The sequence below is a fragment of the Musca domestica genome, unplaced genomic scaffold (assembly GCF_030504385.1).
Source record: "Musca domestica strain aabys unplaced genomic scaffold, Musca_domestica.polishedcontigs.V.1.1 15, whole genome shotgun sequence".
Classification (NCBI taxonomy): domain Eukaryota; kingdom Metazoa; phylum Arthropoda; class Insecta; order Diptera; family Muscidae; genus Musca; species Musca domestica.
The window spans coordinates 5,862,747-5,888,556 of NW_026712207.1; the positions used below are offsets into that span (position 1 = coordinate 5,862,747).

A 25,810-nucleotide genomic window follows, 5' to 3' on the forward strand; every position below is an offset into this window, starting at 1 on the left:
GAGTGCTATAACTGTGGCCACTTTTGTTTTTCCAGCCAAATATAAAGAAATCACACTATCACGCTTGAATTCCATCACGAATAATTTTGTTTCCGGAAAATTCTCACCAAAATGCTTTTGTACGCTTGTAAACAATATAATGAGCTGTCGCTGGAATAATTTTAAAAGCTGTCGGACGAGTGGCTTTGCAATGACAGCAGTCTGAAGCTGGTTGCAGTTTTTTCATTTTACCCTGTATCTTCAAAATATATTGAAAATTGGGATTTGAAAAAAATCTTTTTAAAGCAACTGTACTATGCCTTTATAATATTTTATTTTTAAATTGCGATAATTAATAAAATCCGAGGTTTTGGGGTTTAAAATATTCTTAAAAAATCCATAATTATAATTTCAAAGATATTCTCGAAAAATCTAAAATCTATTGATTAAAAGTTTTTAAAATATTTTTTATTAATCTTAATGATTGTAAAGCACTAACAAGTCTTTAGTCCTTATGGCAAAAAATTTTGACGGGTTCCGTTGAAATTTCTAATAATTTTCTCTTGAATTAATCCAAAGACTTTATTTTCGACCTCCCCCTCTGAAACAATGCCGCCCTAATTTTTATTGCCACAACTGTATTATTATTACATTTCACTTCCTTGTGTTATCCGCCACATGCCTATGGGGAATTTACTCTACACTGCTTAGGGTTTGGTGACAAAAGGTATTAAAACCAAAAATAAGAACAACGACAAGAAAACAAATGTTATTCATTTAATTTATGTCAAATTACTTGTTGTTACTTTAGCTACTCCTACGTACATTTGTGCAGAATATCTCTACTGTATTACAATTTTGAGAGGGTGTGTGTATTGCGTGTGCATGTGTGTGTTAAATATTTTGTTATTAGCAGCGTAAGCTTCCACAGGCCCCATTTCGAGTAACAAAAACCATGTCTTAATGCGACAAAAGAACAACTTCCAGAAATGAGCTTAACATACGTTTCGTTCCGGCCTTATTTCTTACTTCTGCTCAAATCCAGTTAACTAAAATATTATTCATAAGGCTGTTTATATGTTGGCTATATATGGATGTGTGGGTGTGTGTGAGCGGGTACTTGTGTGGGAAAATATGTGTGTATGCCACTAAGGCACTACTGAGTACCGAACTGGAGATGGCTGGGTAAAGTTGTTTTAAATGGCATCTTCAAAAAATATACTTTTTTTGCTTGTCAGCATTGAAGGTAATTATTTTGGGCTGTTGCTTTGGAAGTACTCTCCTACTTCTACAGAAATGTATGGGGGAGAATATGGCGGCACACATACACACAGAGAGAGACTTAACAGGTAAACCTTAATTAGTATGAAATTCATTCATTTGAAGTAATATTTTTTGGAGATGGCATTCCGGCGGGGGGAAGGAAGAGTCAAGCAACAACTTGTGGTGCCAGCCAAGTGCTGATGCCGTCAACAACCTTTTCATTACTTTTTTCATGAACTTCTTGTTATCATATCCGTTTCCGTGATTTGTTGCTTTAATAAAAATTATTATTAGTATTCCGCTTTGCTCCCAAGCCCTTTAGAGCCGGCAGCAGTTAAATGGCAAACGTATTAGGCACGTCATGTAATGAATTTTATTAAAAACCTAATTTAATGCCTCGTTTTATAATTGTTAGATATTAAAATGTAAAATACAAAATGTTTGGCAATTTTTTTTTAAAAGCTTGTTCATTCATGCTTGCGCAGGAAATGAGTTAACAAATGAAATTAATTGTTGTAGTTATAAATTAAAAATTAAAACGGGGATGTAATGGATATTTTGTAAATTACAAGGACGTGTCATGAGGTGGAAAGGTGAGAGTTGAAAGTGAGGTGGTGGATAAGGGGTGGAAGAGGTTGAGCTACAAACGTGGATTTTTAAAGAATATTTTTTCAAGGACCTATAGACGTGGATTTTTAAAGAATATTTTTTCAAGGATCAATAAACGTGGATTTTTAAAGAATATTTTTTCAAGGACCAATAAACGTGGATTTTTAAAGAATATTTTTTCAAGGACCAATAAACGTGGATTTTTAAAGAATATTTTTTCAAGGACCAATTAACGTGGATTTTTAAAGAATATTTTTTTCAAGGACCAATAAACGTGGGTTTTTAAACGAATATTTTTTCAAGGACCAATAAACGTGGATTTTTAAATGATATTTTTTCAAGGACCAATAAACGTGGATTTTTTAACGAATATTTTTTCAAGGATCAACAAACGTGGATTTTTAACGAATATTTTTTCAAGGATCAATAAACGTGGATTTTTAAAGAATATTTTTTCCAAGGATCAATAAACGTGGATTTTTAAAGAATATTTTTTCAAGGATCAATAAACGTGGATTTTTAAAGAATATTTTTTCCAAGGATCAATAAACGTGGATTTTTAAAGAATATTTTTTCAAGGATCAATAAACGTGGATTTTTTAAGAATATTTTTTCCAAGGATCAATAAACGTGGATTTTTAAAGAATATTTTTTCAAGGATCAATAAACGTGGATTTTTAAAGAATATTTTTTCCAAGGATCAATAAACGTGGATTTTTAAAGAATATTTTTTCAAGGATCAATAAACGTGGATTTTTAAAGAATATTTTTTCAAGAATCAATAAACGTGGATTTTTAAAGAATATTTTTTCCAAGGATCAATAAACGTGGATTTTTAAAGAATATTTTTTCAAGGATCAATAAACGTGGATTTTTAAAGAATATTTTTTCTAGGATCAATAAACGTGGATTTTTAAAGAATATTTTTTCAAGGACCCATAGACCAATAAACGTGGATTTTTAAAGAATATTTTTTCAAGGACCCATAGACCAATAAACGTGGATTTTTAAAGAATATTTTTTCAAGGACCCATAGACCAATAAACGTGGATTTTTAAAGAATATTTTTTCAAGGACCCATAGACCAATAAACGTGGATTTTTAAAGAATATCTTTTCAAGGACCCATAGACCAATAAACGTGGATTTTTAAAGAATATTTTTTCAAGGACCCATAGACCAATAAACGTGGATTTTTAAAGAATATTTTTTCAAGGACCCATAGACCAATAAACGTGGATTTTTAAAGAATATTTTTTCCAAGGATCAATAAACGTGGATTTTTAAAGAATATTTTTTCCAAGAATCAATAAACGTGGATTTTTAAAAGAATATTTTTCAAGGACAAATAAACGTGGATTTTTTAAAGAATATTTTTTCCAAGAATCAATAAACGTGGATTTTTAAAGAATATTTTTTCCAAGGATCAATAAACGTGAATTTTTAAAGAATATTTTTTCCAAGGATCAATAAACGTGGATTTTTAAAAGAATATTTTTTCAAGGACCAATAAACGTGGATTTTTTAAAGAATATTTTTTCCAAGGATCAATAAACGTGGATTTTTAAAAGAATATTTTTTCAAGGACCAATAAACGTGGATTTTTTAAAGAATATTTTTTCCAAGGATCAATAAACGTGGATTTTTTAAAGAATATTTTTTCCAAGGATCAATAAACGTGGATTTTTAAAGAATATTTTTTCCAAGGATCAATAAACGTGGATTTTTAAAGAATATTTTTTCAAGGACCAATAAACGTGGATTTTTAAAGAATATTTTTTCAAGGACCAATAAACGTGGATTTTTAAAGAATATTTTTTCAAGGACCAATAAACGTGGATTTTTAAAGAATATTTTTTCAAGGACCAATAAACGTGGATTTTTAAAGAATATTTTTTCAAGGACCAATAAACGTGGATTTTTAAAGAATATTTTTTCAAGGACCCATAGACCAATAAACGTGGATTTTTAAAGAATATTTTTTCCAAGGATCAATAAACGTGGATTTTTAAAGAATATTTTTTCAAGGACCAATAAACGTGGATTTTTAAAGAATATTTTTTCAAGGACCAATAAACGTGGATTTTTAAAGAATATTTTTTCCAAGGACCCATAGACCAATAAACGTGGATTTTTAAAGAATATTTTTTCAAGGACCAATAAACGTGGATTTTTAAAGAATATTTTTTCCAAGGACCCATAGACCAATAAACGTGGATTTTAAAGAATATTTTTTCAAGGACCCATAGACCAATAAACGTGGATTTTTAAAGAATATTTTTTCCAAGGATCAATAAACGTGGATTTTTAAAAGAATATTTTAAAGAATATTTTTTCATGGATCAATAAACGTGGATTTTTAAAGAATATTTTTGCATGGATCAATAAACGTGGATTTTTAAAGAATATTTTTTCATGGATCAATAAACGTGGATTTTTAAAGAATATTTTTTCAAGGACCTCCATCCATTTTTAAAGAATATTTTTAAGGACCAATAAACGTGGATTTTTAAAGAATATTTTTTCAAGGACCTCCATCCATTTTTAAAGAATATTTTTTCAAGGACCTCCATCCATTTTTAAAGAATATTTTTTCAAGGACCTCCATCCATTTTTAAAGAATATTTTTAAGGACCAATAAACGTGGATTTTTAAAGAATATTTTTCAAGGATCAGTAAACGTGGATTTTTAAAGAATATTTTTTCAAGGATCAATAAACGTGGATTTTTAAAGAATATTTTTTCAAGGATCAATAAACGTGGATTTTTAAAGAATATTTTTTCAAGGATCAATAAACGTGGATTTTTAAAGAATATTTTTTCAAGGACCCATAGACCAATAAACGTGGATTTTTAAAGAATATTTTTTCCAAGGATCAATAAACGTGGATTTTTAAAAGAATATTTTTTCAAGGACCAATAAACGTGGATTTTTTAAAGAATATTTTTCCAAGGATCAATAAACGTGGATTTTTAAAAGAATATTTTTTCAAGGACCAATAAACGTGGATTTTTTAAAGAATATTTTTTCCAAGGATCAATAAACGTGGATTTTTTAAAGAATATTTTTTCCAAGGATCAATAAACGTGGATTTTTAAAGAATATTTTTTCAAGGACCAATAAACGTGGATTTTTAAAGAATATTTTTTCAAGGACCAATAAACGTGGATTTTTAAAGAATATTTTTTCAAGGACCAATAAACGTGGATTTTTAAAGAATATTTTTTCAAGGACCAATAAACGTGGATTTTTAAAGAATATTTTTTCAAGGACCAATAAACGTGGATTTTTAAAGAATATTTTTCCAAGGATCAATAAACGTGGATTTTTAAAGAATATTTTTTCAAGGACCAATAAACGTGGATTTTTAAAGAATATTTTTTCAAGGACCAATAAACGTGGATTTTTAAAGAATATTTTTTCCAAGGACCCATAGACCAATAAACGTGGATTTTTAAAGAATATTTTTTCAAGGACCAATAAACGTGGATTTTTAAAGAATATTTTTTCAAGGACCAATAAACGTGGATTTTTAAAGAATATTTTTTCCAAGGACCCATAGACCAATAAACGTGGATTTTTAAAGAATATTTTTTCAAGGACCCATAGACCAATAAACGTGGATTTTTAAAGAATATTTTTTCCAAGGATCAATAAACGTGGATTTTTAAAAGAATATTTTTAAAGAATATTTTTTCATGGATCAATAAACGTGGATTTTTAAAGAATATTTTTGCATGGATCAATAAACGTGGATTTTTAAAGAATATTTTTTCATGGATCAATAAACGTGGATTTTTAAAGAATATTTTTTCAAGGACCTCCATCCATTTTTAAAGAATATTTTTAAGGACCAATAAACGTGGATTTTTAAAGAATATTTTTTCAAGGACCTCCATCCATTTTTAAAGAATATTTTTTCAAGGACCTCCATCCATTTTTAAAGAATATTTTTTCAAGGACCTCCATCCATTTTTAAAGAATATTTTTAAGGACCAATAAACGTGGATTTTTAAAGAATATTTTTTCAAGGATCAGTAAACGTGGATTTTTAAAGAATATTTTTTCAAGGATCAATAAACGTGGATTTTTAAAGAATATTTTTTCAAGGATCAATAAACGTGGATTTTTAAAGAATATTTTTTCAAGGATCAATAAACGTGGATTTTTAAAGAATATTTTTTCAAGGACCCATAGACCAATAAACGTGGATTTTTAAAGAATATTTTTTCCAAGGATCAATAAACGTGGATTTTTAAAGAATATTTTTTCAAGGACCAATAAACGTGGATTTTTAAAGAATATTTTTTCAAGGACCAATAAACGTGGATTTTTAAAGAATATTTTTTCCAAGGACCCATAGACCAATAAACGTGGATTTTTAAAGAATATTTTTTCAAGGACCCATAGACCAATAAACGTGGATTTTTAAAGAATATTTTTTCAAGGACCCATAGACCAATAAACGTGGATTTTTAAAGAATATTTTTTCAAGGACCCAAAAGCCAATAAACGTGGATTTTTAAAAAATATTTTTTCAAGGGCCCAAAAGCCAATAAACGTGGATTTTTAAAGAATATTTTTTCAAGGACCCAAAAGCCAATAAACGTGGATTTTTAAAAAATATTTTTTCAAGGACCATCCAACCAATAAACGTGGATTTTTAAAAAATATTTTTTCAAGGACCATCCAACCAATAAACGTGGATTTTTAAAAAATATTTTTTCAAGGACCATCCAACCAATAAACGTGGATTTTTAAAGAATATTTTTTCAAGGACCATCCAACCAATAAACGTGGATTTTTAAAGAATATTTTTTCAAGGACCATCCAACCAATAAACGTGGATTTTTAAAGAATATTTTTTCAAGGACCATCCAACCAATAAACGTGGATTTTTAAAAAATATTTTTTCAAGGACCATCCAACCAATAAACGTGGATTTTTAAAGAATATTATTTCAAATACCATCCAACCAATAAACGTGGATATTTAAAGAATATTTTTTCAAGAACCATCCAACCAATAAACGTGGATTTTTAAAGAATATTATTTCAAATACCATCCAACCAATAAACGTGGATATTTAAAGAATATTTTTTCAAGGACCATCCAACCAATAAACGTGGATTTTTAAAGAATATTTTTTTCAAGGACCCAAAGGCCAATAAACGTGGACTTTTAAGGAATATTTTTTCAAGGACTTATTAAAAAAAAAAAAATATGGTAAAAATTTACTATGCGAAAAAATTCATTTTTTTCGGTAATAACAGGGAGGATTCAGCCGATTATGAAAGGCAGCCGAATTCCTGTTGCACAGTGTAATTTTTGCATTTAAAACTAAAATTTCCTCTCAACATTAATTTTTACTTAAAAATCACAAGAACCAACCACTCATTAAAGTACAGATCACCCGGCCCATGATGTTGTATTTACTTCCTCATACACAGCCTGCATCACACAGCACAGCTGCTCTTCTTCGAATTTCAATGTTGCAACAAAATCCGCTTTGGAATACAAATGAGAAAACTTTACAATTTACTTCAATAAAGTTTATGTTTGCGTTCCGTTTTTTTTTTTGCATTGGCTGGTGTTGCTGTAGTTGCTGCTGTTATTGTATTGCCGCCAACAACGTATGAACTTTATACTCTTTTGTGGGCAATGTTTTATTGTACTTACTGGCGCAAAGCGCACGCAGAGAAGGAACGGCGAATAAGACGAAAGAGGAACACAACGCAATAATATTGGCTCAAAAAGAAAGCTTATAAACTTTAATAGAGTAAACAGTAGTAAAGTTGTTGCTGTTCACTTTTTGTTTCTGCTGCTCTCAAGAACCACCAATTCACAGAAAGAGAAAGAAAACGAGAGCTAACCTTAAGAGGAGAGAAAAAAACATCAAAAAGCAACATTAATATCGAGTAGGAAATACGAAAAGAGTATCCCGAAGAAGACAACAACGATGGACGGGCAATTACTTGTCTGTGCTCGATATTTTACCGTGTTTGGTTATCCGCTTAGCCTCCAGTTTCCATTCGGTTTTATGAGTGTGAAGACAAGGCCAAGGAGGTTATTGTTGTTGGTATTTCAGTAATTCGAATCACTAACAAAATCCAAAGTAAAAATATAAAGTTGCTTTACTCGCCTCTCCACTCCAGCTAACGCACTTTATGGGGAGGAGACCGGGAAACACACAAACTTTAAAACATTTAATAGCCATCAAGGGGACGTAATTTTGATAAAAAAAATACAAAATCTTTGCTTCGAATATATGTTTTGAACGATAGAAGAACAAATATAAACGAATTGATTCTAGAAAACCATCCGTAATTTTTAAATAATACTTTGAAGGACTCATCAAACGACAGGCCACCACCAATCAAGCCACAGCAGCCAGAATCCATTATGACCAAAAATACCAATTTTTTCGGACAAATCCGTGAAAAATGTGGGAAAATTCATCAAAAATACCGAACATTGGGAGGTACCTTTATAGGGGGCAATACCAAAACGTGGACCTATATATCTCATTTTTAATACCAACCATCCTAGACACAATACAAATTATTCTGCTACATTTTGACACTCTATGCAAATAATGTGGGCTGTATCGTTATTTCAACAATCAGACAGGCAGACAGATGGACATTGTTAAATCGACTTAGAATTTTATGCTGATTATTAATATATTTATTTATTATATTTATTTATTTATGGAATCACAAAATCCTTTCCAAGATGAAGGGTATAAAAAATTGTTTGAAGGACCCTTAAAGCCAAGAACCTTAATTTCTAATAGAATTTTTATCAGGAGTATTAAGCAGGATTTTTTAAAGAATATTTTTTCCAGAAGTCCAATACGTGGATATGGATTTAAGGAACATTTTGTTTTATATGTTCCAAGGCTATTGAAGTGGATTTAAAAAATGTCTTTTTTTTAAAGATATTCCTTGTTTAGAACGTGGATATTTTAAAATATTTTATTAAAGACAAACAAGGTTATAAGGTAGATTTTTGATATATTTTCATAGGACCGTCTATAAAATAAGTTTTATGAAAAGCTATAAAATTGGACTTCCAATAATGTTTTTTAAGAAGTGTGAAAGCTATAATCTTTGTTTTTTAAAAATAATTATATTCAACAAGGTAGTCTCTAATCGGGATTTTCCTGAAGTATTGTCAAGGGTCATAAGGGGTATTAACTTGAGTTTTATAGCTATAGCTTTTCTAGGGGGATTTTTTAAAAATATTTTTTCTATAAGGCTAACAATTCTTATTTTTATAAAATATTAAAAAAATATATATATTTGTTACGGCAATAAATATATTTTATAACTTTTTTGGTTCAAAAAGGCTATAAACTGAGATTTTATCAAATACAAAGGGTAAGATGAAACAACTTCAACCAACTTCTAAGCCACTCATCCGACAGCTGTTAAAATTATTCCATTGACAGCTCATTATATTATTTACAAGCGTACAAAAGCATTTTGGTGAGAATTTTCCAGAAGAAAAGTTATTCGTGATGGAATTCAAGCGTGATATTGTGATTTATTTATATTTGGCTGGAAAACCACAAGTGGCCATGGTTAGAGCACCCCATAATTTAAATGCGAATAAATCTCTTGTGTCTTGTAACATCACTCGTTACCGTGATACTGGTAGCGTAGCCCGACGTCAAGGAAGTGGACGGAAGAAAACAGCAACATCAGCAGTAGAAATGGTTCGAAAAGTAAAGAAGCGACTTGATCGAAATCCGCGTCGCAGTGGCCGACAAATGGCTCGTGAGCTGAACATATCGCAATATTCCATTCGGCAAACATTGAAAAATGTGTACCTTCGGTTGGGCACCAGAACTCAAGCGCCTGCCATGGTGATGGTGTGGGCCGCCATAACAGCCGATGGTCGATGTCCGCTCGTATTAATCAACTGTGGCATTACAGTAAATGCCGAATATTATCGCGAAAATATTTTGGAGGGTGTATTAATGCGTTAGTCACGCAAACATTTGGCCGCAGACCTTGGAAATTCCAACAGGACTCAGCACGCGCCACCCAATAATGGTTACAAAATGAGAATTCTCGCTTCATTTCCAGCGCACAATGGCCACCAAAGTATCCGGATATCAGTCCTTTGAACTACTGTGTCTGGAGTATTTCGGAAAGCAAGGATGGCACTAAAAAATACCAGAGTGTCGATTACCTCAAGCAAGCGGTTCTCCGGGCCAAAATACTGCAGAGCAATATTCGGGCAGCGTGTGTTTGTTTCATTGGCCGTTTGAAGGCCATAATTCGTGCCAAATATGACCAATTCTAACAAATCTAAACTTATTCTAAAACTTGATGTTATTCCCGACATTTTTGCTTTCATTCAATAAAATTAAAAAAAATGTAAAAATTATGGAGTTTGTTTTTGTGGATTTTTGTATCTCACCCTGTGCATATCTTCATCCGATTTCAATTTAATTGTCCGCAAAATATGTAATATTCCTCCAAATAGGAAGTATTTCGGCACAAATACAAATAAATATATCTAATTTTGTGAAAATCCGATCAACTATAGCTCCCATATTAATTTTTCATCCTTCACATTCGCAATATGCACTCCAAATCAACGATATTTCGTGATAGCTTTCAGGTATTGAATGTAAACATTTCATTAATGTTAGAGACATAAGTTCCGATTTAGATATAGCTCCAATATATATCTTCATCCGATTTCATGATATATACTCATCCGATTTTGGTGAAAATCGGTTCAGTCACAAATGTCTCCGTCTAATTTACCGGAAACCGATTCACAGTAGGATATAAGTTCCGTTCATAGCTGATATGACCTACTCCTCATAAATTCCTTATGCAATTGCTTATTTATATAAGCATAGTGGTTTAGGGTATCATAAAGTAAGCCCCACCCGACTTTTGACCTTTCTTTACTGGTTTTTAAATATTTTTTCAAAGAATATCAGAGAAGTATTCATATTTTTTGAAAAATTGTCAGGTATATTGGGTTTCTTTAGTATATTTCGTTAGGGAATTTCAAGGTCAAAATCGCGGGTTTTGAAGGGAGGGATTATGGGGGCTTTATTCGTGTGATTATAAGGTATATTTTCTAAGGCAATGTAAATACCATAATCGTGGGCTTTCAAAGCATAGTTCTTGAGAGTTTTTCAGGGCTATAATCGTGTGGTTTAAGTATATTTCGTGTGGGACTGATAGGACCATAGCAGTTAATGTTCATGATTTTTGCAAATTTTAGAAATATTTTTTTAAAGGACTGTCCATGGTATAGTAGAAAATATTTTAGAAATATTTTCTAATTTTTATACCCTCCACCACAGAATGGAGGGTATATTAAATATGTCATTCCGTTTGTAACGCCTTGAAAGGCATATTTTAGTCCCCACAAAGTATGTATATTGTTGATCAGCATATAATTGGATGTCAATTTAAAGATGACCGTCCGTCTTTCTGTCATTTTTATAAGTTTCATATTTGAACTTGCCTATGCAAGTCCACGCCTTAGTGTAGACTGACACTCCCTATATTTTATGATTTTTACAGTATTTTTCAAAGTATTTTTTTTAGTTTCCAAATTCTTTCCAAATGGTGGATGGTATTCAAAATTCGACCTGGTCAATTTAGCGATGTTCGTCCGTCTGTCCATCTATGGAAATCACTCTAGCTTCCGAACGAACTGAAGTATGTTGATATTACTCAAATGTATATTATATCTGCAGGACGTTTGGTGTTGAAAATGGTACATGGCCCATTTCCACGTTTGGTATAGCCCCCCATATAACGGTACCTCCCGATATTCAATATTTTGATGATTTCAGCGACAATATTCATCGGAATTCTTTCAAATTTGGTATTTGATGTTCGTAGTGGATACTACAGCCTGAGACAGAAAATTGTCTGTGCAGGTCAACGTCTTCGTATAGTCCCCCTCTAATGGTACCTCCAAATATTCGGTATTTTGATGATTTTAGCGACATTATTCACCGGAGTAGTTTTCGTATTGGCTCCATATGTCAGTACCTCCCTGCATTTGGTATTTTGACGATTTTAGGTACAATACCCACCGAAATTGTTTAAGTTGTCGTATTTGAAGTTCGTAATAGATGCTACACCCTGTGACAGAAAATTGTCTATGCAGGTTCAGGTCTTCGTATAGCTTCGAGATAACGGTACCTCTCCATATACGGTATTTTGAAGATGCTACATTATACCCGTTTATAATATGGTAATGGCTTATAACAAACAATGCTTATGTAGGTCCATGTCACATCGACCCCAATATAACGGCTATTTTCGGTATTTTTAAAATTTTAAAAGAATTTTTAAGGATTTTCTTTTTTGAAAATTTCTAAATTCGTTCCAAATGGTGGAGGCCGAACTTTTTTTACTTTTGTTTACTTTTTTAAATTCTAAACTATTTTTAAGTCAAAATTAATTTTTTAATTGTTTTTAACTTAATTACTTTGTAAAAATTATTATCCTTTTTTACATTACCCAAATTAGCAGAATATTTCCAACTACTAATTTCAATTTTTATTTTTAAATTCCTATCTTTAATAAATTGCAAATATTTTTTAATTTAATTTATATATGATATTTATTCTGCAACAAATACTCTGGAGAGTCATTGGAAAAATATTTCATTCGAAAAAAGAAAGAAAAAAAAAAACACAAAAAATTCCGATGAAATGAAATGCAAACTCACCCAGATTTCCTGCGATAAAGGATTCATAAAACTGAATACGCCCGGCGTTTGTTTGACTGGTTTTTTAATCATTATCGAGATGCCCAGCGACATAAATGGTTTGCTAAAATCAATGACACGTTCACGTTCGGCAGTAATTGTCATGGCAGCAATGGCAATATCCGCTTCCTGTAATAAATACAGACAGAGACACACAGTGAAAAAAAAAAAAAAAAACACACACAATCACACATGTGGTATACTCTCAGACGGAAAGGTAAAAAAAATAAGTAAACGTGTGAAAAATAGGATTTTTTTAAATGGAAATAAAAATAATAAACTAAAGGTGTAAAGCTTTGCAAAGTTAAAAAAGGAAAATAATTTAAGACCACACTTACCCTTCGCACCAGTTCCCCCACCATACCATCCCAACCACCTTGGATTTTGGGATTTTCCGAGCCATACAAATTATCCTTAACCAAACGCATCTCATCTGCAGCAGTGGCGAACAGGTAAGGACGATGATGAAAATGAGTCCACATGAAAGAAAAACCAGACAGGAGGGGGCAAGCGTTAATGATGGATGTTTAAATTAAATAACATTAACGAAAAAAAAACCGGACCACGCTGCATCAGAATGGGGCACGTGACCGCACGTGCGAGTGACACCACCATCGCCGATACCTCTCCAATTGCATGGTTCGGTTATTATAAATGCTTGTTTATACTTACAATTAATGCCAAGCCTTTTGGCCAGCAAATCAGCCAAGTCCTTACAATAGCCCTCAAAACGATCATTACCCTCCAGTGTTTCCCCACCAATGGGTCGTTTCTCCATTATGTACGGCTCCTCGAGCACTGTCGTCACAATATATGTGCGATTTTTCTCGATTTCAGCGTGGGGTTTCAGGCGAACATATTTCGCTGAGAGGGGTTGCAGGCCGGCCTCATCACTCCATTCGGCCACCTTGACCATGGCACTGTTAACAGTCATTTCGACGACATGCAGGGTATAGTTAACACGTCGCCCATCATCATTGAATTTTATGTCACCGGTCAGACCTTCAATTTCCACCTGTAATGAAGCAGAAGAGAAATTGATTGGAGTTCTGTGGAGAAAATCGAGAGCAAAAAAGACAGCAACAAAATAAAAAAAACGAACCGGAAAGCCATGGCAACACAAGTCCTTCAGCTGAGTTTCATAAAGGCACTGGGTGGAGTATATTTATATGTGGTGGGAGTTGCTATAATATGTATTCGTGTGTGTGTGTGCGCCGGCTTCCTTAGCCAACCCATCCAGGAAGTAACATTAAATGAACGGATACCGAAAAAATGCTGGGAATTAAGTAAACGGTAAATGACACATCAATTAATTTTTATTGAGCCTTTCAGACAATTTCTTCTTGCCAGCGAAATGACAAACCTTGGAGCTGAGTTGGACTATCATCCTCTGCAGAGAGAGAATATGAGCGACAATTCAAGGCTATCATTATGCCAAGAATATTTAAAATAGCAAACTTTACTCAGGCTCTTTAATGATGCCAGACACGTTCCGTTTGCCATGATTGGGTTAAGAAAATATTTAAATTTATCTTTAAAACAACAATTTTGTGTGGAAGGCATGGAAGATAAGGTAAATTTTTTCCAAGGACTTTCGTATCAGAAAACGTGGAATTTTTATAAATAAGTTTTACACGACACGAGGGATAAACATTAAATTTTAAACCTATTTGGTCGGCGATCCATAAATCTAAAATCGTTGATTTTTTGGGCTCGTCTTTTTCAAGGACTATAAACGAGACGTTATTGAGAAAATTTTCCAAGGGCAAAAAAAAAAACAATTTTTTAGTATTTTTCTGAGGTGAATTTTTAAGAAATATTTATTCAGGATGCAAGGAATATTTTTATGTTTTGAAGAAATACGTGGATTTTAAACAAATATTTTCGGAAGGAATACATTTCATAATGAATCTGTTTTAATAAAATTTTTCGAGTCCCAAAACCTGAACTTTTTAAGGATCAGATATAATTTTTTTCAAGGGTCAGACATAGAATTAATAAAAATATAAAAACTAAAATTGGAATATTTTGGGAGAATTTTATAAAAGACCAAAAATAGGCTTTTTGAGGACATATTTTCAACGACTACATACGGACTTTTCAGGAGATTTAATAAATGAAACATGACATTTCTCGAAAATTTCTTAAGGATTAAAAGCTCCTTTTATTCAATTTTATAAAGAACCAAACATGAAATGAAAAAAAAAAAAAAATAAGAAGCAACTAAGTTGGGACATTTTGAGAAAAATATGTAGTTGAACTCTTCAGGAGGTCGTTCTTTTTTATTTTATTGACTAATTTTAAAGAACCATACGTGAATTTTTTATAGAACATTTTTAAGATTTTTTAAAAAAAATTGATGGAAACGAGGACCAAATGTGGACTTTTTTAAACAATTTAAAGACATCCTTTACAGACGTTCTTTAAGTGCTGAAAGTGAATTATTTTCTTTAAAAATGTCTACATTTGGTTCTTCAAAAAATAAAAAAAAATTCCATGGATTAAACGTTAAATTTAAGGAAGTACATATTTTCAGATACCTCCATATTTTTGTTATTTTTTAACTTGAGAAATGGTTGTTTGTCGGCCTTTTTATCTTATTTTAAAGGAACATATTCCACTTATGGAGGTAATTTATGGAAGAGTCAGATTGATTTTTGTGGCCTTTTAAGAATATTTGTGAAGGGTTCCTTAAAAAAACATATTTTAAAGGACTCATATAATATGAAAAATTTTTTTTAAGGACTCTACGTGGATATTGTGTAGACATTTTTTGAAGAAACCAACGTGGATCGATGGCTTTTCAAGAAGATCGGAATTTTTTATAGAAGTTAGCTGCTTTTTTAATTCATTTTATTTATTTCATGTATTTTTTTATTTCAAGGACACAATGTGAGTTTTCAAGGACCAGTCATGGATTTTTATGAAAAATTTCAGTAAAAGGACTGCAATTTTTTAAAGACCTAAATTATTTTTTGGTTGTACTAGGAGAGAGGGACTCAAGAAAGTTTTTTTAACGGACCTTTAAGTCTCTCAAATCTATATTTGTGGATTTTTCGGAATATTTATTGGGGAACACTCAGACATATTATTATGAAATAGTTGTTCTTTTTTAAAGCATATTCGGAATTATATATTGGAAAAAGCCTTAAAAATATTCTCTAAAAATTTAAGAATATATGTCTGAGAATTCATCAAAAATATTAAAAAAAAAACTCAATTAATAAAGATCTAAGAGTCCTTAACAGAATTCTTTTTTAAATTTCACAATTAAGAACCATAATGTCCTTAAACAATTAAAAAAAAAATAGAATTCATGATTTCAAATCTCACAGTTAAAAAAAGAAATAAGAAACCACGAATATAGGTCTGAGACCCCTTAAAATTTTTTTTTAAAACTCCATTATTAAACTTATGTTTTTAATGGAATTTAAAAAAAGTATTCTTCCGAGGCATCTGAGATCAAAAAAAAGCTGTAGGTTCGGCAGGGCCGAACTTTGAATACCCTCTACCATTTGGGACAATTTTAACAATTTAACAATTTTCAGAAAATAAAATCCGTTAAAAATTCTGTTAAAATCTTAAAAATACCGAATGTAGCCGTATATTAGGGTCTATACGACGACGTGGACCTGCATAGGCAACTTTTGTCACAAGCTAATACAATATTCAAATGCGAAACTTAAAAAAAAAACTATTTATGATGTAGCTAAAATCATCGATATATATATAGTGGGAGGTACCATGGTGGTTCTAAAACGTGAACCTCCACATACAACTTTCTGACATAGGCTGTAGTATTCATTAAGAACTTCAAATACTAAATTTGAAACAGTTCCGGTAAACAATGTCGCTAAAATCATAAAAATACCGAAAATATGGAGGTACCGTTATATGGAGGCTATACAAAGACGTGGACCTACATGGCCCATTTTCTGTCTTAATCCGTTGTAACTATTACGAACTTCAAATATTAATTTTGGAACAATTCCGGTAAATAATGTCGCTGAAATCATCAAAATACCGCATATCGGGAGGTACCGTTATATGGGGGCTATACGAAAACGTGGACCTACATGGCCCATTTTCAATACCAAAAGTCCTGCAGTCATAATACACATTTGAGTAAAATTTTATCAACCTACTTCATTTCGTTCGGAATCTAGAGTGATTTCCAGGAGTGATTTCGAGGAGTTACAAACGGAATGACAACTTAATATACCCTCCATACTTTGGTGGAGGGTATAAAAAAATCAATTTATAGATTTTTTTTTCAATATTTTTTGAAGAATTCTCAGACGTATATTCTTGAATTTTTAGAGAAATTTTTTGATATTTTTTCCGATATATAAGTGCGGAGTTTTAAGTATTAACTTTTCAGAGGCCTTTTAGGCTTTCAAGTGTGGACTTTTGAAGGGTGTCTTTTTGGAAGAACTATCAAAAGCATTACTGGATACACAATTTTGGCCTTGACAATTTTTTTCTGAAGGATTGAAAAAAAAAAAAAACGATGTAGTGCACTTTTTAAATATTTTTTCCGAAGGACTTTTAGATCAACTGCCGTTATTTTTGATGAATATATTGTAATTGGTTCTCAATTGAAAAGTAATTGCTATTTAAAGAATATTTTCGGAACGACCATAAAAAGGTTTGCCGTACCGATATTCGTAGATTTTAGAATATCTTCTGAAAATATGCAAAATTTTCCTTAAATATTAATGTATCCTTCTCATATAAGCTTTATAGAAAAGCATTAGGTTTTTTACTATTTGCTCACTTTTTCTCCATCTTTTCCGGGTGTGGAGTTTTCCCATTTGCATAAATTTTGTAAAATTATTCATGGAAATTTTTTCCACTGTTTTCCTCTAGATTACTCCACCCCAAAACACACACACAACCACCTCTGGCGAACTCATACTCATGACTGTCGATGCCGTTGTTGTTATTTTTGTAGTCTCGATTTTATTTCGGTTTACTTACCTTTCTCAAATAGCGTGAAATTTTATCACCATGTTCCCAGGGGGTAACCCAACCCTTGCCGGTGTTACAGTCCAGTGGACGTGAAGCGCTATTACTGCCACCGCCTCCGCCACCCATGCCGCCGCCCCCGCCACCATTCTGCGAGCCAGCCATTAGGCCGCCAGCATTTGATAGACCTGAAGCATTAGCGGATGTGGAAGCAGCCGTCATTACTGTCTGGCCGCGACGGATATTGTTTCGAAATTGATCGGGTTTTTTGCGTAAGATTTTATTAAAGGCCTCGACCAGAACAAACACAGCATCGTACATAAGGGCTGCCTGGGCCTAAAGTAAACAAAAGTGGAAAACAAGTAAACGTTTATACAAAATTGTTGAACAACCTGTTTTAATGACGATGATGATGATGATGACTATACAGCCAATGGCCATTAAGTAAAGGTGGAGTGGGGAAGGGGAAAGCCAAAATACCTTCAAAACGGGGTGTTGTGTAAATATTTGATGAGTTATTTTTGTAAACATTCTAATATCCATTTCATGTCATAACACAAATCCCCCAAGCAAAAGAAAGACCACCGCTCATTGTTGTTGTTTCGGATTTTGCTTTTACCCTGCTCAATGACAAGGATACTACTTGTCCTCATCATCAGCACCATATTTTTGACATTTGTTGGCATTTTGGCTTTCACATTGGCAACAATAAATTAGATTCACTTCCTCCAAATGTCTATCAGACTGGCCTGTCCGTCTGTCCCTCTGTCTGTCTATTGTCAATTTATACTTACCGATATTGAATCTCGGCCCGCTCCAGTTGACACTGTCGGATCCAATCGTTTCCAGCTATCATAGAAATCCTTGACCAAACGGCGATTTGTGTCGACCAAACGGAAGCCCGTGATATTGATGGCACCAAATTCAATTATTTCGCTTTCCCAGCGATCATCCATTACCTAAATCAAAGAGGAGGCGATAACAAAAAAATAACAACAAGCCCGACAATACATAACATGAAAATGACAAAATGTGACAGCATTATATTCGGATTTTCAAGTGTTGGCATTAACATCTATATGAAAGGGAATTTTTGGGGCAGAAGGAGGATGGGTGTCCAAAAGGGATAGTTGGAATAAAAAATAAATTGCAATATTGGAAAAGGATATTTTGGGCGCACACAAGGGTATTGTTAATGTTTTTTTGTTAATAAATGTGAAGTGTTGGGCGTGAACACGTTATTTTTATTTATTTTTTTTTGTTTTTTTTTATTTCATTTTTTTTCATTAGTCGTTTTAACACCGAAACAAACATGACACCTGTCAGGATGTGATTTTTCACAGGCCGCATTTTGAGACACATATTTGACACTTTATTTCATTCTTCTTTCATGGACTCCTTGCAATACAAGTAATAACTACAGGAAGAAATTTTGAAGACTATGAAAGAAGCTAAAAGTACAAAATAAATGTGTGGGGGTATTTCCCCCTCTTCCTCATTTGTTGAAATTTTCGGATTTAACTTTCATTGGAATCCTAACATTTAAGGTATATGTGATATTCGCCAATAATACTGACAAGAATACAACGACTAATTTTTTAGAAAATATTAGTTCTCTAGCAGGTAAAAAATGGGGTTTTTACGGTATTTTTTTTAAATATGAAAAAAAAAAAAAAACGCCGAAGCAGCAGCAAGTCAAAATATTCTACATTTTTTTTTTGTCATAATTCTACTAAATACGTCACAAATCTAAATATCACATAAATGCTAAGAATTTACAGAAATAAAACATGTAAGGAAAGATCAAAAGTCGAGCGGGGCCGACAATATGATACTCTACACCACTACGCGTATTTAGTAGAGCTGCCGTAACAAAAAAAGTTTATATTGGGAATTTATATGAACTAGATCATAGCACCTATGAACCTAATTTGAGTGCGTATCATGATTTGGGATCTATATCCAACTCTGAATTGATTTTTAACAAATTTGACGGAGGCTTTTGTACCTCTAGTATCCACTACCATTACTGTACAGAGCATGGAACGGCTTCGATAAGGACTTCGATATTAAAAAAATTTTAATGGAACAATAGATATACGTGACCGAGTTTTGCCAAATGGAAAAATCCGATTGGATATGAAAAACTCTGTCCAATTTGTTCTTATATTACACATATAGTGGACAATAATCGTAATATCGGATGAAAATGTATATCGAAGGTATATAAAAATCTGAACCGATCTCGATAAAATTTGGCAGTGGTATTTTCGAGCTGTATCTGATGTCCGGTATCAAATATCATTGTTATTGAGTCCATGGCTATGGCGTAAAGCCATTGAAATTCCAAAAAGTGCAAGAACTTACAGCGCAACAGAAAGAAAATAGACTCAAAAGAGCTAAAGAGTAGCTTTGCTTGGTCGAAAGTTGTGAACTGTCGAATTTGGTTTTCTCCGATCACAAAACATTCATTGTCCAGCAGTTTGTAAACAAACAAAATGATCAGAAAATGTGCACCTTCGGTTGGCCAGCAGAACTCAAGCGCCGGCCATGGTGATGGTGTGGGCCGCCATAACAGCCGATCGTCGCTCTGCGCTCATAATTATAGACCGTGGCATCAGAATAAATGCCGAATATTATCGCGAAAATATTTTGGAGGGTGTATTAAAGCCGTGGGCACGCAAACATTTTGGCCGCAGACCTTGGACATTCCAACAGGAATTAGCACCATCGGACTCAGCACGCGCCAGCCAAGGATGGTTACAATATGAGATTCTGTAACGTGACGGGTGTCACGCACATACTGATTGTACTTAACGTAATAGGTGCTACCTATTACGTACAGTAACAGCATCGTTCTACATTTTTATTTCACTATTGTGGTCAACTAGCGCGACCAAAATACTGAAGAGCAACATTCGGGTAACGTGTGATCGTTTCATTGGCCGTTTGAAAGCCATAATACTACTATTGGTACTGAAAATGGGTTATACCGGTCCACGCTTAGGTATAGCCCACATATAGCTCTACCTCCCTATATTCGGTATTTTGAGGATTTTACCAACATTTTCACGGGAATTGTTTCAAATTTCCCAATGGGTAGTACAGGCTGTGACGGAAAATTTGGCTATGCATGTCTAGGTCTCCCTATGGCCCCTATATTAGATACTTTGCTGATTTCAACGGCATTATTCACCAGAATTTTTCAAATTTCGTATTTTTACTTCACAGTGGGTACTTCAGTCTACTACAGAAAATTGCCAATGCAGGTCCAGGTCTTCATATAGGATCTATATAAAGGTACCACCTTATATTCGGTGTTTTGCCGATTTCAGCGTTATTATTCAGCGGAATTGTTTCAAATTTCGTATTTGAAGTTCATAATGGCTACTACAACCTACGACGGAATATCTTCTATGTAAGCTCACGTCTTCATATAGGCCACACATAACGGCGCCTCCCTTTATTCGTCATTTTGATAATATTATATACATTATTCACCGGAATTGCTTCAAAATTCGCTTTTGAACCTCGAAATCGGTACAACAGTGTAGACAAAAAATTCCTTATACAGGACACGTATAGCCATATAGCCCCCATATGACAATTATCATTTGAGCGGTATTTTTGGCGGATTTTTTTTTTTTTTTTGAAAATCTTCAAGTTTCGTCCGAATGGTGGAGGGTATAAAAAGCTGTTTAGCTGTTTTTTTTGCTTGTTTTAATATAATCCATCTCGAAGTGATACCATGCACTTTATAGCAATGTTGTTTGCCTCCGCCTTCGTCAAATTTCGTGAAAATCGATTTAAAATCAGATATAGATACCTTACAATAGTTCCCCCTGAAACCAAATTATAGGTGCTTTGCTTCGTATACAAAGTGGTATAATGTATCATATAATTGACCCCACCCAAATTTTGACCTTTCCTTACTGGTTTCTTATATAAATTTTTATGGTGGCTTTTGTTGGACCACCTATTTATAAATAATTTATATTTTTTTATATAAATTATTTAATTTTTAAATTATTTTTTACTTTCCCAAAACCCCAAATCTGCTATCTGAAATTATTTCGAACATTGTCCATTTGGGTGTGTTTGCTTTCCCCGTTGTTTGTGTGGCTGACAGAAAAATGCCGTTATTTGTTAATATCCGTTTCCTGAGGATGTTTAGACGAATGTGAAAATGTTTATTTCATGTTTACCGCACAAATAATAACGGGGCTGGCATGAAACTGGCTCAGGCAACAGCAGCAAAGAGAGAAGGGCAGGAGAGAGGGATTTTGGGAGAGAGAGGGAGAGTATGGGAAGTAGTGAACAACACTTGTTTATTCTGCCATATGTCAGTTTGTGTTAATGTAAATGTATGGGTGTGTTTCGGTACTTACCAAACCACTGAGCAAATAGTGATATGTGCGGCGACCCAGTGATATGTCCCGTACATGCTGGATTAGAATCTCTTTGGCCATTTCCGTTGGACAATCGAGTACAATGTATTTGTTGGTGAAACGACTCAACTCCTCCAGTGTGTGCAGGAAATCAATGGCCATGGTAACATTGGCAATGCGCTTAACCATCTCAACTTGAAATGATTCATTTCCGGGCTTTAAGCCCTGGTAGATTTGCTGCAACCGCAGAAGACCTTGAATGGAAGAGAGAAGAAAAAATGGAAAGAGAGAGAAAATGTGTTAGTGATGTTTGGTAACAAATGCAAGGGGGATGGAGGAAAGGGATTATTCTAAACATGTCCATTTTTGTTAACCCAAATTGGAGAGTAGAACAAACCCTGTTAAAATGTCACAATGACAAGAAATTTTTGTTTCTACACAAAACAAAGAAAATCAAACATAACAAAAACAAAAAACACAAAAACAAGAATTATAGACAAAAGCAAAGGAAGTAGCTGCAAAAAAATATAGAAGAGAAGACAATACCCTGAACCAAATGAATGGCGTCAAATCTAATCAAAGACTCATTTATTTCAATTTTGCTATGAAAGTCGATAGCCATTGTTTCCAATTGCTCTGTGTGCATGTGGCTCTGTGTGTATTTCTGTCATGTAACCTTCATGGGAATGGCCATTGCATGGCACTGACTTGCATCCTGCCAACATTGATATCCACACAACGTCGACGACTCACGCTTCCTGCCAAAGGGGTTTTTTTGCTCTTCCATTTTTGTGAATTTAGTTTTAGTTGGGCTTGTCTTCAAAGACATCCCAGCAACGTGATTGTTGTTAGGAGACTGCCAGTCCTCTGCTGGGCATGGAGTAAATCTGTGTCCTTCCTCTAGTCCCGTCAAAAAACAATAACCATTCACCCGAGTTCGTGTTACCCTTGAGTTTTTAAAAATGCATTGTCTTACCAAATGTTGTTAGTTTGGAGCACATTTTCTTTTTCCATTTTTTTCTGCACTTTTTTATACCCTCCACCATAGTATGGAGGAGGGTATATTAAGTTTGTCATTCCGTTTGTAACTTCTCGAAATATACATTTTAGGCCCCACAAAGTATTAATATTCTCGATTAGCATAAAATTCTATGTCGATTTAGTAAATTTTTATCAACCTTCTTCATTTCGTTCGGAAGCTACAGTGATTTCCACAGACGGACGGCTTAAGACAGATGTCCGCCCGTCTGTGGAAATCACTCTAGCTTCTGAACGAAATAAAGTAGGTTGATAAAATTTTACACAAATGTGTATTATGTATGCAGGACTTTTGGTATTGAAAATGGGCCATGTAGGTCCACGTCTTCGTATAGCCTCCATATAACGGTACCTCCCGATATGCGGTATTTTGTTGATTTTAGCGACATTGTATACCGGAATTTTTTAAAATTTCGCATTTGAAGTTTCTAATGGATTCTACAGCCTATGACAGAAAATTATCTATGTGGGTCCACGTTTTGGTATAGCCCCCATATAAGGGTACCTACCGACATTCGATATTTTGATGATTTTAGGGACATTATTTTCCGGAATTGTTTCAAAATTGGTATTTAAAGTTCGTAATAGATACTACGGCTTACGACAGAAAATTGGTCATGTAGGTCCACGTCTTCATATAGCCTCCATATAACGGTACCTCCCGATATGCGGTATTTTGATGATTTTAGCGACATAATTTACCGGAATTGTTTCAAAATTGGTATTTGAAGTTCGTAATAGATACTACGTCTTAAGACAGAAAATTTGCCATGTAGGTCCACGTCTTCGTATAGTCCCCATATGGCTGTACCTCCCGATATGCGGAATTTTGATGATTTTAGCGACAATATTCCTCAGAATTATTTCAAATCTGGTATTTGAAGTTCGTAATGGATACTACATCCTACGACAGAAAATGAGCCATGTAGGTTCACGTCTTCCTATAGCCCCCATATAACGGTACCTCCCGATATTCGGTATTTTGTTGATTTTAGCGACATTATTCACCGGAATTGTTTCAAATTTGGTATTTGAAGTTAGTAGTGAATACTACAGCTTATGACAGATAATTGGCTGTTTTTATCCACGTCTTCGTATAGCCCCCATATGCCGGTACCTCCCGATATGCGGTATTTTGATGATTTTAGTGACATTATTTACCGGAATTGTTTCAATTTTGGTATTTGAAGTTCGTAATGGATACTACAGCCTATGACAGAAATTTGGCTGTCCGGGTCCACGTCTTCATATAGCCTCCATATAAGGGTACCTCCCGATATGCGGTATTTTGATGATTTTAGCGACATTATTTACCGGAATTGTTTAAAATTTAATATTTTTAGTTCGTAATGGATACTACATCCTACGACAGAAACTTGTCTGTGCGGGTCCACATCTTCGTATAGCCTCCACATACCGAAACCCCCGATATTCGGTATTTTGATGATTTTAGCGACATTATTTACCGGAATTGTTTCAAATTTGGTATTTGAAGTTGGTAATAGATACTACAGAATATGACATAAAATTGTCTGTGCAGGTTCACGTCTTCGTATAGCCTCCATATAACGGTACCATCAGATATTCGGTATTTTGTTGATTTTAGCGACATTTTTTACCGGAATTGTTTCAAAATTGGTATTTGAAGTTCGTAATAGATACTACAGCTTAAGACGGAAAATTGGCCATGTCGGTCCACGTCTTCGTATAGCCCCCATATAACGGTATCCGATATTCGATATTTTGATGATTTTAGGGATATTATTTACCGGAATTGTTTCAAATTTCGCATTTGAAGTTCGTAATGGATACTACAGCCTATGACAGAAAGTTGTCTGTGCAGGTCCACGTCTTCGTACCTCCTCCCCACATTCGGTATTTTGATGATTTTAGCTACATTATAAACAGGTGTTTTTTTTTCAAGTTTCGCATTTGAATATTGTAATAGCTTGTGATAAAAGTTGCCTATGCAGGTCCACGTTGTCGTATAGACCCTAATATACAGCTACATTCGATATTTTTAAGATTTTTACGAAATTTTTAACTTATTTTATTGTTTTGGAAAATTTCGAAATTTTTACCAAATGGTGGAGGGTATTCAATGTTCAGCCCGGCCGAACTTACAGCTTTTTTATTTGTTGTTGTTTTTTTTGGACTTCACTTCATTCAAAAATAGTCACAGGATATGTACCTACAACATGTCACTTTTCTCCAGTGTTTGCCGCCCACTCCTTGCCTGTGATCCAAGAAAACTAGCAAAGTGGTTACCATCAACACGTCCTTTGTTATGTTTAATCAATGCTGATGACAATAATCTTCTGATGGGCACGAGGTGATGCTGGTCATGGTGCACACACATGATGATGGCTGCAATGCTGCTGCGGACAATGGTGATGTTTGGCTTTGAAGATGAGCGTGTTGTCATAGAGAAGTTCTACGGCTGGATATTGTATTGTGTGTTGCTGTTTTCTTTGAATCCTAACAAAACAATCGAATTTTCTTCTACCTCGGTGTTTATCCTTGACTTTTTGCTACATGTAGAAGAGTTGGCTGTCAGCTTTGGGGAATAGAAAAAAAATCTGATTCCTTTTCCTATTGTACTTCGTAATTTTTATGTTAGACAATATTCGTCTCATAACAATGAGATCGGAAAAAAATTATACAGGCCTGGTTCATTTTATTATAACCAAAGAAAAATAAGGTAAAGAAGTTTTCCATTGACTTAAATATTAGAAATTAGAAAATAATAAGCATTCGGTTGAAAATTCCAAAAGAGGGGAATTAGTGGGCAATATTTACAAACG

At 33.5% G+C, this 25,810-nt stretch overlaps 1 protein-coding gene across 1 annotated transcript in view; it reads right to left on the minus strand.

Annotated features, from left to right (window-relative positions):
* The window catches only part of LOC101888212 (glutamate receptor 1), a 191,261-nt gene that overhangs the window by 63,329 nt on the left and 102,122 nt on the right, over window positions 1-25,810 (minus strand). Inside the window, exons 5-10 of the mRNA XM_059119588.1 lie at window positions 21,969-22,222; window positions 18,375-18,539; window positions 17,593-17,916; window positions 13,285-13,627; window positions 12,951-13,045; window positions 12,574-12,741 (exon numbers count right to left, since the gene is read on the minus strand). Coding sequence (XP_058975571.1) covers window positions 12,574-12,741; window positions 12,951-13,045; window positions 13,285-13,627; window positions 17,593-17,916; window positions 18,375-18,539; window positions 21,969-22,222 — 1,349 coding nt within the window. The remainder of the gene's footprint in view (window positions 1-12,573; window positions 12,742-12,950; window positions 13,046-13,284; window positions 13,628-17,592; window positions 17,917-18,374; window positions 18,540-21,968; window positions 22,223-25,810) is intronic.